Source organism: Staurois parvus, unplaced genomic scaffold (assembly GCF_062004578.1).
Source record: "Staurois parvus isolate SC_StPar_1 unplaced genomic scaffold, SC_StPar_1.0 ptg000564l, whole genome shotgun sequence".
NCBI classification, from domain to species: Eukaryota; Metazoa; Chordata; class Amphibia; order Anura; family Ranidae; genus Staurois; species Staurois parvus.
Window position 1 is genome coordinate 1,538,093 of NW_028318360.1, and position 19,808 is coordinate 1,557,900.

A 19,808-nucleotide genomic window follows, 5' to 3' on the forward strand; every position below is an offset into this window, starting at 1 on the left:
AAACTGCGGCCCTTTGCCTGCCTTTATCCGGCCCTTGGGGCCCTATTCCATCGACTGACACCAACTATGGGGCATAATTCTTGTTGCTGACACCAACAGTTGAACACAATGCTTCGCCCCCAAGCTCCCCTCCTGGCCACTGACATAGCACAACATTACCAGAAAATGCTGACTGTAGCGGCAGCAGCTAAACGAAGGATCACCAGAGGGAATAGAGAGAGAACAGTCAGCCATGACAGATCTTTCTCTGACATCTATGTCCACCTTTTCAGTATTCTATCCATCCATTGTGCCCACAGCTCCTTCCATGCATTTAGGTAGGCTACACCTGGAGATGGTCTGCTAAAGTGTATGTAAAGCAAAAACTTGTTTTTTTGTTTTGTTTTAGAGTAGGGTATGTTTAGAACTCTTATTAGGTAAAATTTTGAGGGCCATGTCCATTGGGGAGGCATTTCCTTTCATTTCTTGTCTTAGAGGTACAACAGAAAATCGGAGCTAATCTCTGCACAGTGAACACAATTCCAATTATGAACAGATGACACAGGAACAGGCATTCTCATTGGAGAATGTGTGCTCCCTTTTTACTTTTGTGACAACAAATTTTTTTGTTTGCCACCAGGACAAGTACACCGATCAGCCATAACTTTATGACCACCCTCCTAATATTGAGTAGGTCCCCCTTTTGCTGCCAAAACAGCCCTGAACGGTTGAGTCACGGTCTCTACTAGGCCTCTAAAGGTATGCTGTGTTATCTGGCACCAAGCAGCAGATCCTTCAAGCCCTGTAAGTTACGAGGTGGGGCCTCCATGGATCAGATTTGTTTTCCCATCACATCCCACAGATGCTCAGTTGGATTGAGATCTGGATAATTTGGAGGCCAAGTCAACACCTTAAACTCGTTGTGTTCCTCAAACCATTCTTGATCCATTTTGTAGTGTGGCAAGGCACATTATCCTGCTGAAAGTAATCACTGCCATCAGGTAATATGGTCTCCATGAATGGGGTATACTTGGTCAGCAACAATGTTTAGGTAGGTGATTCGTATCAAGTAACATCCACATGAATGGCAGGGCCAAGGTTTCCCAGTAGAACATTGCCCAAAGCATCACACTGCCTCCACCATCTGCCTTCTTCTCATGGTACAACGTGCTGCCATCTCTTCCCCAGGGAAGTTAAGCATGTGTACCCGAACACCCCAGGATGTAAAAGAAAAAATGTGATTTGTCAGACCAGGCCACCTCCTTCCATTGCTCCTTGGTCTAATTCTGATGCTCACATGTAGACACCTATGTCTTTGGACACAGGTCAGTATGGGCAACCTAACTGGTCTGCAGCTACCCTGCCCTATACACAACAAACCGCAATGGCCACTTCTACTTTAAACACATCAACTTCGTGGACAACATATTTACTTGCTGCCTAATATATCCAACTGACTTTCAGATGCCATTTTAATGAGATAATCATTGTTATTCACTTAACCTGTCAGTGGTCATAAAGGTATGGCTGATTGGTATATATCCTCTATTCATAGATCTGTGTGATCACCTGTATATATCCTCTATTCATAGATCGGTGATCACCAGTGTATGTCCTCTATTCATAGATCTGTGTGATCAGCTGTATATATCCTCTATCCATAGATTGGGGATCACCAGTGTATGTCCTCTATTCATAGATCTGTGATCACCTGTATATATCCTCTATTGATAGATCTGTGTGATCACCGGTGTATATCCTCTATTCATAGATCTGTGATCACCTGTATATATCCTCTATTCATAGATTTGTGATCACCTGTATATATCCTCTATTCATAGATCTGTAATCACCGGTGTATATCCTATATAAATAGATCTATGATCACCTGTATATATCCTATATAAATAGATCTGTGATCACCGGTGTATATCCTCTATTCATAGATCTGTGTGATCACCGGTGTATATCCTATATTCATAGATTTGTGATCACCTGTATATATCCTCTATTCATAGATCTGTAATCACCGGTGTATATCCTATATAAATAGATCTATGATCACCTGTATATATCCTATATAAATAGATCTGTGATCACCGGTGTATATCCTCTATTCATAGATCTGTGTGATCACCGGTGTATATCCTATATTCATAGATTTGTGATCACCTGTATATATCCTATATTCATAGATTTGTGATCACCTGTATATATCCTCTATTCATAGATCTGTAATCACCGGTGTATATCCTATATAAATAGATCTATGATCACCTGTATATATCCTATATAAATAGATCTGTGATCACCTGTATATATCCTATATAAATAGATCTGTGATCACCGGTGTATATCCTATATTCATAGATTTGTGATCACATGTATATATCCTCTATTCATAGATATGTGATCACCGGTGTATATCCTATATAAATAGATCTGTGATCACCGGTGTATATCCAATATTCATAGATCTGTGATTACCTGTATATATCCTCTATTCATAGATCTGTGATCACCGGAGTATATCCTATATTCATAGATTTGTGTGATCTGCTGTATATATCCTCTATCCATAGATCGGGGATCACCAGTATATATTCTCTATTCATAGATTGTCCATCGCCTGTATACGGTATATCCTCTATTTATAGACCTGTGTGATAACTTGTATATATATCCTCTATTCATAGATCTATATGTGATCACCTGTATACACCTGATCAGTGAAGAGGGGTAAACCTTCCCAGCTAAGACACATAGCAATAAAACGTTGACAAAAAGTCTATTCCTGAAGCGCCTGAAATTAGGTTTAAAAAAAGCAGATGCTCAAACATCAGTACCGTGTGCAAAAGGCCTTAGGGTCACACTGTATTGGGGTGCATACCCTATCTCGTCCTATTAATGAGTGAGTACATGTGCAACTGGGTGAATAAATAAACAATATCTTTATATATGGAGAGCAGATATTAATGTGGTCTCTTCAGACTTTGTGGTACAAACTGTGTGTGTATATCTGATGGCAGTTGGGATATAAGTTCTTGAATATAAGTAATATAGGATATGTCCCATGTACCAGATATTTAAGTGATCAAAATGTTTTGATTTGAGGAATACCATGGTATGTGGTGTTATTATGTGTAATAATATAGTGCTCAGCATAAATGAGTACATCCCTTTTGAAAAATAAGATTTTAATCAATATCTCAATGAACACAAGAATAATTTCCAAAATGTTGACAAAAACTGAGTTTTACAGAACACTAAGCTCATTACATGAAAGTAAAGTTAATAATATAACTTAGATTACAAAATCTTCAGTTTTACTCAAATTAGTTGATGAAAAAATGAATACACCCCACAACAAAAACTACTACATCTAGTATTTTGTATGACCTCCATGATTTGTAAGGACAGCACCAAGTCTTCTAGGCATGGAATGAACAAGGTGGAGACACATTACAACATCTCTCTTTTTCCATTCTTCATGAACGACCTCTTTTAAGAGCAGTACATCTGTGAATTCATGATACCATCAATGAAATGCAGCACCCATGCAGCCCCACAGAAGGACACTGCCACCACCATGTTTCACTGTAGGCAGCATGCATTTTTCTTTGTACTCCTCACCTTCGCAATATCATACAGTTTCGAAGCCATCAGTTCCAAAAACAGTACAGAGTCCCAGTAGTCTTCTTTTTCAGCATGGGCCCTGGCAAATTCTAGCTATGGCCCAAAAAATCCACAAGACAGGATTTTGTTCCTGGGCTTTAGGAGAGGCTTCCTTCGTGGATGACACCATGCATGCCATTCTGCTGCATTGTACGCTGTGTTGTGTCACGGGAAACAATCACCCCAGTTTGGCTTTCTTCTTCTTTAGCTAACTACAGTGAACTTGCATGGCGATTTTATTCAAACCTTCTCATCAGAAGATGCTTCTTTTGAGGTGTTAACTTCCGTAGACAGTGTAGACAACTCTGTGAGATGGTTGCAGTTCCATCTTTGTTACATTTTTGTATCACTTTTGCTACAGTATTCTGACTGATAAGTAAAGCTTTGCTGATCTTCGTGTACCCTTCACCTTTCTTGTGTAAAGAAAAGATTTTTTTTCTCAGGCCTTGTGACCTTTCTCTTCCATGTGATACCATTGCTGACTGCGTGAAATGGGAAGGTGTTTTCTTTGAAAAGTAACGCCCTTTAATAATCATCTGTCTGCTGGACACCTATTTAATCAATATATTTAGACTCACCTGTAGTTGAATTCTTACTAATTTGGTTTTTGTTGTCTAAAATTCAGCTTTGCTCCTAAGACTTTCATTGGGGTGTATTCATTTTTGCAACATGGTCTTGAATTCATTTGTTAGGAAAAATACTTTTTTGTGTGTGCAAATGAACAAATCTTGTTTGCAATCAATCAATGGCCCGCATTTGTGGGAGTATTTTGTAGTATAGTGTCCCATAGAAAATGTTGATTCTGAAAGGAAAGTGAAGGTTTTCTGACAAATCTGTTGGGGTGTATTCATTTATGCTGAGCACTGTAAACAGCTATATTCCAACTTTTTGCTTTTTGCTATATGTACATATCTGTTTGGTTAGTAACAATTTCTAATACTGTATATTTGTGTATGGTCCATAAAATCCATAAGACAGGATTATTGGGAAGTTCTGTTCATGGCGCTAAATACATTAAAGCAGATATAGCCAAATCCCTAAAAAAATCGTATAAACTTTAACATGTCAATATAATTTTATTGTGTTACTAAACCCACAACAGTAAAATCAGTCTGTATATGCAGTAAAGCATGCTTGTTATACTCACTGTGGAGCCTAAGGGGTTAATCCTACGCTTTGTGTAAAAAGGTCGTTTGATCCTGTTTTCTCTGCCCCTCCTCTTGTTCAAATGTCCACCTGATAAGACAGACTGAACCTGTAGCCACAAGCACATACTCAGTTTAGTGTGTATTGCTAGAGAGCTTTTTTTTCTTGGGAGAGTGCATGTGATCAGCACAGGGCCAATCAGCGCTGTCCAGACAGAGGTCATGGGGTTTGCATCCTCCTAGAGCAGAAAGAAAACTCCTCCTACAAGCTTTAACCACTGCTCTGCTGATCACTGATAGAAGTCACAAGATTGCTTCAACTGCTGATGTGAAAAGGTATTTAGCAGTTTATATTTACTAAAATAATTGCATTTCCATGTTGTGTGTACTGTGGGAGACCAGATATAGTGAATGCAGGATCCTGGGTTAAGTAACACTTTAAGTGACTTTGAACGTGACATGGTTGTTGGTGCCAGACAGGCTGGTCTGAGTATTTCAAAAACTGCTGATCTACTGGAATTTTCATGCACAACCATCTCTAGGGTTTACAGAGAATGGTCCAAAAAAGAGAAGACATCTAGTGAGTGGCAGTTGCGTGGATGAATACACCTTGTTCATGTCAGAGGGCATTCAATTTTTAGCTGCGACATTCAGATAGTAGGATCAAAATTTCACGTAAACAACATGAAAGCATGGATCCATCCTGCCTTGTATCAATGGTTCAGGCTGCTGGTGGTGGTGATGTAATGGTGTGGGGGATATTTTCTTGGCACTAGCAAGGTGTACCTAATAAAGTGGCTGGTGAGTGTATATTTCTAGGTAAGTAAAATTGTTTACCCTCCTTGCTAGACAAAACAGGCTGGCTATTAACCCTTGGAGTGTGTGCACAGCCCTGCTTCAAGAGATTGTTTTTAATTGGCCCAGAGTTGGGCTTTAAATCTGCAGCTTTCATTAAAATCTTGTCGTGAAAGTCCTTCCTGTTATAGGGTGACAACGCTCTGCCCCGTCTCCCAAATATACCCCTGCTTTGTCACTGTGCAGTCTGAAGCTGGGCATAGATTGACTGAAATTTGATTGGTTCAACAAGGATGGCTGAATTTTGATCAGTGTGTTGTCTCCCCTGTTCGTCCTAGGTCCATCATCAGCTTTCGTTGAACAAACAAGTTGGGAAACTTTTGTCGGTCAGCTGCTGATCAGAGTAATCCTGACAGCAGCGGGAGCCGCTGTCAAAGTGCAATGGGGTCAGTTCACTAAAGGTTACCACATGAGAACACGTGACTCATTTTCATAAATTATCGCATGCGCTGGTAAATATTGAAAAAAAAACATGCGGTAAGCTGTTAAGTCCAACTCACAAACACAACAGAAAGTAAAAAAAGATACAATATTTATCACCAGGGTTTTGCTGGTAGTATCACATGCGGTATTATTTTAGGTGAAGTGAAGGGGTCCCTCCCAACCCCTAGGGGTCTGGTATGGATATTAAGGGGAACCCCAAGCCAATTTTTTTTAAAAATGGTGTGGGGTCCCCCCCAGATCCATACCAGACCCAAACTCCCTTAGGATTGTGAGGGGACCTGAACGCCATTTTTTTTTTTTTTTTCATTTTGGTGCGAGGTTCCCCCAAAATCCATACCAGATCCAAGGGCTGTTTTTTTTTTACATTTTGCTGTGGGGTTTTCCTTAAAATCCATACCAGACCCAAAGGCCCTGGTATGGATGGCAGGGGAGCCGCATACTGATTTTTTCATCATTTGTAATTGCTGGCATGTCTTATTTTCATTCAGCTATCAGTGGGACAGCGTTGTTAAGGACGCTGCGGCTGGCTTCCTTAGCAACCAGCTACCGTGTGATAAATTATCGCAATACAGATATTTTACCGCAAGAGTTACTTACCACAAAATTCTAGTGAATTGCACATTTATTATATTACTGCATTTTTCAGCCGTTATTTAACTCTTAGTGAATTGACCCCATAATCCTAGCAGGGAAAGGGGGGAATATTCAAGGTGAATGGAGGAATGTTTTTTTTTTTTTTTTTTGTTCAGCCCACTGGCCAGCTTTACTGGGTGTTGATGAAGGTTACAAGTGTCCATTTCAAAAACATTAAGCAAACATGGTCTACTGCTGTCACGAAGAATGTCATATAGCAGGGGTGTCAAACTCCATTTCATCGCGGGCCGTATCAGCATTATGGTTGCCCTCAAAGGGCCAGTTGTTTCTGTAAGACTTGATGTCCAGAGCACCTCCCCCCCATTACATCAGATGTCAAGAATCCCACACCCTCTCTAACATCACCGTGCAGAACTGGAAAGCGGAAATTCCAGGTCTGGAGGAGGACCAGAGGAGGAGTGAAGTCAGCTTCCAGAGTCTGCTGAATGCTGAGACCAGGGGAGACAGAGATGAGGGAGTGCTGCAGCTCAACTGAGAGGTGCAGGATTTGGCAGAGGAGTTCTATTCTCCTCTCTGCTGCTGACTACTGAGACAAGGTGGGGGTGGAGACAAGGGGGTACCTGCAGGAGAGGTGCAAGGGCAAATGGCCTGCAGGGCTGGATTCGGCCCGTGGGCCTTGTGTTTGACACCCGTGTCATATAGCCATCGCTGGAGTGCATTTAGTCAGGAATAACTACAAAGAGGCTGTAGGAGATCAGCAGCATTGAGATGCTAAAGGCAGTTGTCTATGACATACATTGCTTTGGAAACTAAATGTCAGTTAAGATTTACGTTGACTTTTATTTTAAAACACTGAAATGAGCAAATATTTTCTAAACAGATAAATGGGGAGAGCTGGAATCTTTGTTCTCTGCAAAATGTTCATTTTCACAGGCAGCCAGTGTAATTTTCCACTTCAACTGCCGCCTTAACTCAAAGCTGCAGAGTCAGGCCTAACTGGCTGTTAAGTGTAACAATGAATCACCCATGTGACGGGCCACAAATATGGTGCAATGTGCACACACTAATCTGATTAAAACACCCTTACATTATTAGGAGGGAATAGATCCCCTTTCTTGCGTTTTGTAATCAAGGTATATGCTAGAATTGCTTATTTCATTTATCTTTTTGACAGGTTGGAAGAGAAAAAGGCAAAATCTCAGTTTGGAAAAGCTGCTGTAGCAAAAGACGATCGTGTCACTGAGCTGCAGAAAAAATTGGAGGAGAAAATTACCGAGCGCAAGAGACAGGCCGAGGCCTTGAAGCTAAACCCCCAGCGGAACATTGCCAAATCATCTAAGGTAAATAAATGTGCAGAGCCGGAGTGGATGAAACACTCGGCAATTATGGGTAGTGGAGTTACACTGCATTCCCAGTGGTTGTGCGTCGCTACAAAACAAAGGTCTGGTACTAATCTATAAAAACAAATGTACAGCTTATAGAATTCAGATATATAAACTCTGTTGGGGCTTCAGTCAAAACAACTTTTACCAGAGATGAAGAAATCTTGGAAGCCAGCATATTTTAAATGAAAAATAAGCTTTATACCTACCTAATCCTAACAGCCTGTAATATGGGCCTAGAGATGGAAAGGCCTGGAAAAAACTGAAAAATTCAGGGGGAGAAAAACATGTTTTTTCCTTGTTTTTTTCCAAAGTGGTTTTTTATTTTTTTTCCAGAAAAAATGAAAAAAATAAAGACGTGTGAAATATGTTCTTTTACAATAATAAATAATATATTTATGACATGGTATTCAAACTATATAACCTGAAGACCTTAATGAAGGTTTTCTGAGACTTTATGTAAAGTCTTATGTTATTGCAAGTTCTCTCAGCTGCAGACAAGCAAATACTGGAATACAATTCAAGTAACACTGTACTTCTCAATGCAGTTCTCGAACAAGAGCAATGAGCACTTCTGCCACTTTGGGGAACTGCAGGGGAAAGGCTCCAGTTTAGTATGCTTGTGGGCTCCATCTTGGGCCTCCTACAGTTGGGTGATTGTTGGGATACAGTCAGAGTCATAACTTGAAGCTTGTGGGCCCCAATGCAAACGTTGACCTGGGGCCCCCCTACTGCCACCTGCTGCTTCCACCTTGTGCCAAGATATTCCAAATGGCAAAAGTGTTATTTCAGATCTTTATTTACATATCAAGAGGGTAATTCAAAAGAATTGGAGAGTTATGTAAAAAATATTAACAGTTTCTCCAAAATCTTTTGAATACCCTGGAGCAGGGGTAGGCAACCTTTTGAGAGGTGGCGATCTCCCGGAACAACATGAAAGAGATCAAAGATCACTGGGGTTTGGGGCCATTTTGCTTTAAGATATTACCCAGCAAGGCCTATCTAAACAGTAAGGAAAACTTAGAAAAATTTAATAAATCAAATGTCACTGTAAAAATATAAATTTAGAATAAAAGTGTACAGTGTAAGTCAGTAGAGCAGTGGACAGAGTCAGTAGGACAGTGGATGATGTCAGTCAGCAGGGCAGAGGACAGTGTCGGTAGAGCAGTGGACATAGTCAGTGGACGATATCAGTCAGTAGAGCAGTGGATGGTGTCAGGATAGTGGGCAGTGTCAGTCAGTAGAGCAGTGGACAGTGTCAGTAGAGCAGTGGACAATGTCAGTCAGTAGAGCAGTGGACGATGTCAGTAGGACAGTGGATGATGTCAGTCAGCAGGGCAGAGGACAGTGTCGGTAGAGCATTGGACAGTGTTAGTCAGTAGAACAGTGGACAGTGTCAGCAGGACAGTGGATAATGTATGCCAGTAGAGCAGTGGATGGTGTCAGCAGAGCAGTGGGCAGTGTCAGCAGGGCAGAGGACAGTGTCGGTAGAGCAGTGGACATAGTCAGTGGACGATATCAGTCAGTAGAGCAGTGGATGGTGTCAGTAGGATAGTGGCTAATGTATGCCAGTAGATTAGTGGATGGTGTCAGCAGAGCAGTGGGCAGTGTCAGTCAGTAGGGCAGCGGATGGGATTAGTAGGGCAGTGGACAGTGTCAGTAGATTTTTTTTTTATATTTTTTACCAATTTTGTTTTTGTACAATTTTATTCTTTATTATATATTTTTTTTTTTTATAAACCCTGTTGGGAGGCCTCTGCTGGAACATCAGGGGTCTCACTTTTGAGACAGAAAGTGATTGAACACACAGTCCTCAATCTCCATCTCTGCAGCCTCAGCTTCACAGAATTAACAGGAAGAGCTCTGCGCTGTCTTCCTGTTCATACACAAACTGAAGCATAGTAAACACTGTTTACTATGCTTCAAGTATGAATAAACACAGTAAGTGATTGATACTGATCACTCACTGTGTTCATTCATAAAAGGAAGGGCCTTTACATATTACAGATTTACCGGCCCTTCCCTGCTCTCCATCCTGAAACAATCCCCTGCAGCAGCTGGTAGGAAAGGAGGAGAAGCTGGCAGTGCTGTGGCAGGGACAGGGGAGTCACAGAGGGCCTGGGCAGCAGAAATAAGAATAACCTGGATAGGAGGGGTGGCATATACTTAAACTGGCCCCCTCCATTTTCCTCCTGAAGCCACTGAAAGCCAGCAGGAGGGAGAGGAGAAGACAGTTTTTAGCGGCTGCAGGAGGAAAATTGAGTGGCCAGTTTCTGTATATGCTGTCCCTATCCAGGTGTAGAACCAAATGTGACAGGAAAGCCTCATAGGCCCCATGGAACATGAGCGGGATAGCCATTGCAACCCCTGTGGCCCCTGATGCTACGCCAATGTTGGGTCCTTTCATGTTACACAGAGGTCTCCCTACTGCCTACGCACTGCAAGTCCCAGCATGTCCAGGACTCACCCCTCCCCAATGCTGGCTCCTGTCACTCCCCCACACATGGGATGTCCCCAGTACAGGGGGAGTCCAGGGAAGTCTCCGTCCCCCTCAATGTGTAGAAGCCCCCAGCCCTTTTAGTGTCCTGGACTGTAAAATGTTTTCAGTCCTTCCACATCCCCCCTTCTTCCCCCCCATGCTCTGTGTTCACCACGTGATGAACTTGCTTGTAGGATCTGTGGCATACAGTGGGGCAAAAAAGTATTTAGTCAGCCACCAATTGTGCAAGTTCTCCCACTTAAAAAGATGAGAGAGGCCTGTAATTGGCATCATAGGTAGACCTCAACTATGAGAGACAAAATGAGAAAAAAAATCCAGACAATCACATTGGCTGATTTGGAAAGAATTTATTTGCAAATTATGGTGGAAAATAAGTATTTGGTCACCTACAAACAAGCAAGATTTCTGGCTCTCACAGACCTGTACCTTCTTCTTTAAGAGGCTCCTCTGTTCTGCACTCATTACCTGTATCAATGGCACCTGTTTGAACTTGTTATCAGTATAAAAGACACCTGTCCACAACCTCAAACAGTCACACTCAAAACTCCACTATGGTGAAGACTAAAGAGCTGTCGAAGGACACCAGAAACAAAATTGTAGACCTGCACCAGGCAGGGAAGACTGAATCTGCAATAGGCAAGGTGTGAACAAATCAACTGTGGGAGCAATAATTAGAAAATGGAAGACATACAAGACCACTGATAATCTCCCTCGATCTGGGGCTCCACACAAGATCTCACCCCGTGGGGTCAAAATGATCATAAGAACGGTGAGCAAAAATCCCAGGACCACATGGGGGGACCTAGTGAATGACCTGCAGAGAGCTGGGACCAACGTAACAAAAGCTATCATCAGTAACACACTACGCCGCCAGGAACTCAGATCCTGCAGTACCAGACGTGTCCCTCTGCCTAAGCCAGTACATGTCCGGGCCCGTCTGATGTTTGCTAGAGAGCATTTGGATGATCCAGAAGAGGATTGGGAGAATGTCATATGGTCAGATGAAACCAAAATAGAACTGTTTGGTAAAAACACAACTCGTCGTGTTTGGAGGAGAGAGAATGCTGAGTTGCATCCAAAGAACACCATACCTACTGTGAAGCATGGGGGTGGCAAATTATGCTTTGGGGCTGTTTCTCCGCAAAGGGACCAGGACGACTGATCCATGTACAGGACAGAATGAATGGGGCCATGTATCGTGAGATTTTGAGGGCAAACCTCCTTCCATCAGCAAGGGCATTGAAGATGAAACGTGGCTGGGTCTTCCAACATGACAATGATCCCAAACATACCGCCCGGGCAATGAAGGAGTGGCTTCATAAGAAGCATTTCAAGGTCCTGGAGTGGCCTAGCCAGTCTCCAGATCTCAACCCCATAGAAAACCTTTGGAGGGAGTTGAAAGTCCGATTTTTTTTTTCTCATTTTGTCTCTCATAGTTGAAGTCTACCTATGATGCCAATTACAGGCCTCTCTCATCTTTTTAAGTGGGAGAACTTGCACAATTGGCTGACTAAATACTTTTTTGCCCCACTGTATACCCCCCCACTGGGCTCCCGCAATGACTAAGGACAGGTGGAAAGGGCAATAAGAGAACACTGAGGCATAGAGAGATCAGTGGTGGACTGATCTGGAGCAAGAGGTGAGGGGAGGAGGGGGTGGGAGAGGGAGGACATGGGCTGGGAGACAGTGGGATGAGACATTCTGTGCAGATGACCTGACTCCTCCACTCAGTGGCCTTGTCCCACCTGGCTCGGCCCCTCATGTGAACCTGCCACCCACACAGGTACAGTGACATACAACTTAATGTGAGAGGGAGGTTGCGCAGGCCCCCCTGAAGCATGGGCGGGGTCACAGTAATGACCCCTGTAACCCCTGATGCTATGCCAATGGATACAGTAGATGAGAGTTTCTGTCCTCTCAGGCCTTAATTGGCAGCTAAGAGGGTAAATTTCTCTGACAAATTTAGTTTATAACCCTTAAATGATTCCTATTAATGTTTTCCACCATCATACCATAATGATTGCCCATATTCTGTCAGCACATTGGTTTATCTTTTCTTCCTCTCAGTAAAATAGTGACACCAACATCTAGAGTTTGGAAACATTTTTATAGTGCAATTTCTGAGAGCAAAGCTGCAATTTGCAAATATTGTGAGATGCAATATTCTTTTCCAAATGCTACTAGGATGACAAAACACATCCTGGATTGCCAGAGGTACCTTAAAGACATTAACAAATACATAGTGGAATGAAATGATGAGAACCAGAATGAAAGTGCAAGTAGCTTTTCTCTCCAGAGTTCTTATTCCAGAAACACTCCTGCAGCTTCTGGATCATCACATCACATTTCTTCATCAGCAGCATCTTCGAGTGAGGAAGTATTACAAACCACGGCCTCACAAAATACACAATCCCTTCATTTATAGAGAAAATGACACCTGAAAATCAGAACATTTATCAAGCTCTTCATAGAGCAATATATGCTTCTGCATCAGCATTGTCATTAACTAAAAATGCAGATTGGCAGGAAGCTATTATGAAGGAAAGGGGGTGGTTGCCTGTTCTCATGTATAGTTGAAATGTTCTTGTTATTCTATTTGTAATAAAAAATTAAATTTTAAAAAAGCAAGTTTAGTTTATTTACTGAATAAGCTGCACACAGTATATTTCAAGCATAATACTTATATACCGAGTTTCTTGTCTTCCCCCCAGCCCGCACACCACCCCCCATTGACTTCTCCATCACATCCAACAACGCCACTATCAAACCCGCCCCGCAGGCCAGAGTACTTGGTGTCATTCTGGACTCCAACCTATCCTTCCAGCCCCAAGTCCAATCTTTATCAAGCTCGTGCAGACTCCACCTCCGCAACATCGCCAAAATACGCACGTTCCTAACCCCAGAAACCACTAAACAGCTCATCCACTCCCTCATCATATCACGACTCGACTACTGCAACTCCCTCCTCAGTGGCCTGCCTCGCCGCAGGCTATCCCCGCTTCAGTCGATCCTGAATACGGCTGCCAGACTCATTCACCTTACCAACCACTCCGTTTCCGCCACCCCCCTCCGCCAATCCCTCCACTGGCTTCCGATTGCGCAACGGATCAAATTCAAAATCCTAACACTGACGTACAAAGCCGTCCACCATACTGCCCCAAACTACATCACTGACCTAATACCCAAGTACCACCCAGCATGCACACTCCGCTCCTCACAAGACCTCCTTCTCTCTAGTTCCCTGGTCTCCTCCTCCCATGCCCACCTCCAGGACTTCTCCAGGGTGTCACCCATCCTCTGGAACTTCCTGCCCCAACCCATTAGATTATCACCTACTCTCCTTTAGGCGCACCCTGAAAACCCACCTCTTCAGGGAAGCGTACCCCACCCCCTGCTAACTTGCCAACCTCCTCCACTCTTTCTACCACCCCATCCCCCACAGCTATCTCCTCCTGTGCCACCATCCCCTCCCTCCTAGATTGTAAGCTCGAAAGAGCAGGGCCCTCGATCCCCTCATGTTTTGCATTGTAGTGTTGTTGTTCTGTCACATGTTCTGTCCCCTTTGTAATGTACAGCGCTGAGCGAACTATTGGCGCTTTATAAATACTGAATAATAATAATAATAATAATATACACTGCATTTCACATTACTAGCGTAACAAAATGACTTTTAATTTGTAAAACTACTCCACACTTTTTTCAGTTTTTCCAAAATGTCAATTTTTCCAGAAAAACACAGGGAAAGAAAGGATTTTTTTTTTTCCCTGGCTTCAAATTTTCTGGAAATTGTACATGTCTATATGGGCCTATGAAAAAGGCCCAGCATGCCTAGTAATACACAGCCCTGTCGGCTCATAACAGGACAGAAGTGTGACCTGGCATAAGTTGTAACATCTGCACTGCATTGCCTTCTGATCGTAGGTATGCTCGAAGAGGTAGTGAGTAGTAGTCAGCTTAAATCAACTAGAACGTTGAAGACATTTTAGCATTCATTCAAGTAGCTTCCTTAGCTTTGATTGGTGTTTGGATCATACCCCAAAATCAATATCCAAACAGGTAACTCGGTCACCTCAATCCAATCACCATGAAATATGACATTCGGAACATGTGTTTATTTTTATTTTATTTTTTTCATTCTTTAGTTAGAGGTTCACGTCAGGACTCAGCATAATGATAAGTTAACTTTCCAATGTAAACAGGTAGGGTATATAATATAATAGTGCCAACAATGTACAAAAAAAATCACTTGGTATTGAAAATTGTGTTAAACATCAAGTGCTACAGTTTCATCCCTTTGGAGAAGCTAAACTGCAAGGGTAAAGAAGCAAGTCTGATGAGAGCCAAGTTTTTGTTTTCATATATGGGGTATGGGTCAAAGTGAGGAGCAGGAATTAACTAGGGTTAAAGGAAGGAGAGTTGTATATAGCAGGTTAGTACAGTACAGAAAAATAGATTAAAAAAACAAAAAAGGAAAAAGAAAGGACAGAGGGTGTCCTGAGGGTTCTTTCCAGGAGAAGACATGAGATAACAGACAAGGCCATTAAAGTAAGTATTGAGAAGACAGTTGGAACTGTTTTCAGTAGAACCACCTGGCCATTTGAGCTTCAGTTTTATCTTTCAGGGCAGAAGTTAATTGTTCCATCCATTGTATATTGTTCACCCTGACACTTTAGGAGAAGTCTGATGTTTCCACATACTTGGGATGCAAGCCCCTTGCAGTGTTCAAAAAGTTGATAAGGAAAGACTTACATTAATACTTTTTAGAAAGAGGTGTTAGGTTTACCAGAACTGTAACGGAGTTGTCAAAGAGGGATATGTCTAGAAGTTGTTGTATTATTGTTGTGAGAACAGAAGGAAAGACAATCCCAGAACGCATGCAATAGCATACCCCTATCTGTCTTGCATTGCCAGAAAAGGTGAATGTGTTGTAGGAGTAGTTTAGCAAGGATGACCAGAGTCCTGTACCAATGTGATATGAGCTTGTAGGTAATTTCTTGGTACTTGCAACTAATTGAGGCATTGTGAGAGAAAAAAAAGAATTCTGTCCTTCTGACTATTGGTAATTGTGTGACGTGGGTCATTTCCATTTGGCTGGATATGTGGGATCTTCCTGAGAATGTGCTCCCACCAGTATTTGATAAGATATAGATAGTTTTTCTCAAAGCACCTTTACCTTGGCAGAACTCTACACATTTATTTATTTATTTTATGTACTTGTATAGCGCCATCAATTTACGTAGCGCTTTTTACATATATACTGTATTTTACATTCACATCAGTCCCTAACCCTCAAGGGGCGTACAATCTAAGGTCCCTAACTCACATTCATACATACACATACTAGGGCCAATTTAGAAAGGAGCCAATTAACCTACCGGCATGTCTTTGGAGTGTGGGAGGAAACCGGAGTACCCAGAGGAAACCCACGCAGGCACAGGGAGAACACGCAAACTCCAGGCAGGTGGTGTCGTGGTTGGAATTGGAACCAATGACCCTTGTACTGCCAGGCGGAAGTGCTAACTATTTAGCCACTGTGAGTTGTCTTTGAAAGCTGGATGGTGTGGTTTGTGGCGTCACTAACAATTACAACATTATCTTCCATCTGTTTTCAAATGGGGAGTCTTCAACCCCTTGGAATGGCTCTTTGAACTTATCTGCCTTGCTTCCAGTCTATCCTCCTATACAGTCTCAGCTGCTTACAAGCTTCTGATCCAGCCATCTGATTCCTTTGTACCCCCATTCCTGCTTAAATGGGAACAAGATCTTGGAACTACATTTGCTGATACTCAAAGAAAAGATATACACTGTTTTTCTCAATATTCCTCTATAGTGAAATATCAGTGGAGCAGTTGTTTTGTCTCACTAATGTACAATTTCTTTGCAATCCTAAGTAAATTGGACTGTGTATACCAGGATGATATCTTAGTTATGGATACCGTAGACTTAACATTTTAGAAAATGTCCTAGAGTCCCGCTCAAATAATATATTCTTCAACTCTCTTTCAGAACTCATTTGAAGAGAAGCACTGGAAGGAGCTTGAAGAAAGTCGAGAACGCCAGGCTCAGCTTTTCCAACATGGTGCTGTTTCAAGGGAAACTGCAAACCGAATAGCTGCTTATCAAGCTGTAAGAAGCGGCTCATCACCAGCCTACTTACTTCAGTCATAATATATTTATTTTGAAGGGACTTTGTAACTGACACTGAATTCTGTGACTCCTTATTAAAGAAATATAGAGTGCAAAAAAGCATGTTCATATTTTCTTTTAGAACACTTATAAAATGATATAAGTAAACCAACAAAATTGGGAAACATACTGTAAAAAATGTGTAAAGTAGCCTCACTAAAAAAACTGTTGCAAGAAAAAGTATGTGAACCCCTTGGGATTACATGGAGTTTTGCATGAATTGGGCATAAAATGTGCTCTGAACGTCATCTAAGTCACAACAATAGAAGAACACAGTCTGCTGAACATAATACTACACAAACATTAGATGTTGCCATGGTTTAATTGCACATAACATGTAAACATTCACAGTGCAGGGAGGAAAAAGTATGTGAACCTTTGGACTTAATAACTGGTTGACCCTCCTTTGGCAGCAATAACTTCAACCAAACATTTCCTGTAGTTGCAGATCAGACCTGCACAACGATCTGGAGTAATTTTGGACCACTCCTCTTCACAAAACTGTTTCAGTGTAGCAATATTCTTGGGATGTCTGGTGTGAATCGCTCTCTTAAGGTCATGCCACAGCATTTCAATCGGGTTGAGGTCAGGACTCTGACTGGGCCACTCCAGAAGGCGTATTCTGTGCTGTTGCAGCCATTGTTTTGTTGAATTACTTGTATGCTTTGGGTCATTGTCCTGTTGCATCACCCAACCTCTGCGGAGCTTCAGTTGGCGGACAGATGGTTGTACGTTTTCCTGCAAAATGTCTTGATAAACTCTGGAATTCATTTTCCCATCAATTACAACAATCCGTCCAGGCCCTGAGGCAGCAAAGCAGCCCCAAACCATGATGCTCCCTCCGCCATGTTTTACAGTGGGGATGAGGTTTGGATGTTGGTGTGATGTGCCTTTTTTTCTCCACACATAGTGTTGTGTGTTCTTCCCAAACAACTCAATCTTGGTTTCATCTATCCACAGTATATTTTGCCAGTAGTGCTGTGGAACATCCAGGTGCTCTTCTGCAAACTTCAAACGTGCTGCAATATTCTTTTTGGACAGCAATGGCTTCCTCCGTGGTGTCCTCCCATGTACTCCATTCTTGTTTAATGTTTTCCTTATTGTAGATGTGTCAACAAAAATGTTAGCATGTGCCAGAGATTTCTGTAGGTCTTTAGCTGACACTCTGGGATTCTTCTTTACCTCATGCAGCATTCTGCGCTGTGCTCTTGCAGTCATTTTTACAGGACAACCACACCTAGGGAGAGTAGCAACAGTGCTAAACTTTCTCCATTTGTAGACAGTCTGTCTTACCATGGACACATGAACATCAAGGCTTTTGGAGATACTTTTGTAACCCTTTCCAGCTTCATGCAAGTCAACAATTCTTGATCGTAGGTCTTCTGAGAGCTCTTTTCTGTGAGGCATGGTTCACATCAGACAGTGCTTCTTGAAACCAGTAAACCCAAAACAGGTGTGTGTTTTTTAAGGGCAGGACAGCTGTCAGCAACACATCCAATATCATCACACTGATTGGAGTCAAGGTTGGCTCACTCCTGGCTCCAATTAGCTCTGGGAGAAGTCATTAAGCTAGGGCCTCACATACTTTTTCCTCCCTGCACTGTGAAAGTTTACATGTTATGTGCAATTAAACCATGGCAACATCTAATGTTTGTGTAGTATTATGTTCAGCAGACTGTGTTCTTCTATTGTTGTGACTTAGATGACGTTCAGAGCACATTTTATGCCTAATTCATGCAAAACTCCCTGTAATCCCAAGGGGTTCACATACTTTTTCTTGCAACTCTATCTTCTATAATTGAACTTAAAGGATAGGTACTTTAGCATGTAAGTCTGGGAAATAGCAGTTTTAGGAGGAGTTTAGCAGTGGTAGGCTACATATTTTTCTTAGTAAGCAACCTTCTGCAACAGCATTTGAGAACTGCAGAGCTCCCCACAGTATTTATAGACTCCCATTCTGCTGCAGATAGGAAAAGGTCCTGCATGGATTTTGGGGCTGCAGACAAGTGGGCACACTGACCAGGGGCGGACTGACAAATCATGTGGCCCCGGGCAATAGGGGATCATGGGGCCCCTGTGTCCTTGCCCAAACTCAAAAAAGCCTATGAAAATGGTACCAGGGGCATCCCCTGGGGCCCCCTACTGACCCCGGGCCCTTGGGCAGTGCCTGAGTTTCCAAATGGTCAGTCCGCCCCTGACTCTGACTCACGCTATCCATCTATGAGCAATCAGGTCCCCAAGAGAGACACTGGCAGAAATACAACCTGACAGTTCTAACCTATTCCTACTCTGTCCAAAAAACAGCTTTGTGGAGTTTGGCTTTAAAGAAAACTAGTATCAGTAATATAAGGGTTGAACGAAAATACTTAATAGAAATATTTGAATACATTAAATAATCCTTAGAATATGCACCATAGTTATCTATATTCCTTTTTCTACATGAACTCCATAGACACACACAGCCTGATTTGGCCCCCCTCTGCTCAAAGGATTTGACTGACAGCAGCAGGAGCCAATGGCTCCCGCTGCTGCCCCATCCTTCCATGAGAAGAAAAATACAGGGGTGAAAAACTGCACAGCCAGTGGCAAAACATATTTTTTTCCTTAATCCAGGGAATGTATTAAGGTAAAAAAAAAAAATGTTCCAGCATAAGAACCACTTTAACATAACAAATCTTCACTTTTTGAGTTCAGATCTTCTTGAGCATATGACAAAGGATTCCCAGGGAACTATGGACAAATAAAACACCACACAGAAAACAATACCTGCTTTGAGGCTGTGGTGGAAACTTCTTTAGTTCTCTGATTCATTTGTTTCCAAACTGTAAAAACAGGCTATACACCAAAATGCAGCCTGGAAAACATGTAACTAAGCTTAAAACTCCATCTGCTGGCTCAGAATAGGAATGCAACACTTGTCCTTCGGAAAATTGACCCCCTTCCTGAACAGGCCATTTTTTGCTATACAGCACTGCTCTACTTTAACTGACAATTGCACAGTCATGCAAAGCTGTACACAAATTACATTTATATTTTTGTTCACACAAA

General features: G+C 42.1%; 1 protein-coding gene across 2 annotated transcripts in view; it reads left to right on the top strand.

The window, feature by feature from the left end:
• Positions 1-16,820, top strand: part of CFAP99 (cilia and flagella associated protein 99) — a 158,776-nt gene extending 141,956 nt beyond the window's left edge. For both annotated transcript variants that reach the window (XM_089691512.1, XM_089691513.1), the window contains 2 exons: positions 7,867-8,032; positions 16,581-16,820. In XM_089691512.1, coding sequence (XP_089547638.1) covers positions 7,867-8,032; positions 16,581-16,742 — 328 coding nt within the window. In that variant the 3' untranslated portion in view covers positions 16,743-16,820. The remainder of the gene's footprint in view (positions 1-7,866; positions 8,033-16,580) is intronic.
• Positions 16,821-19,808: the final 2,988 nt, after the last annotated feature.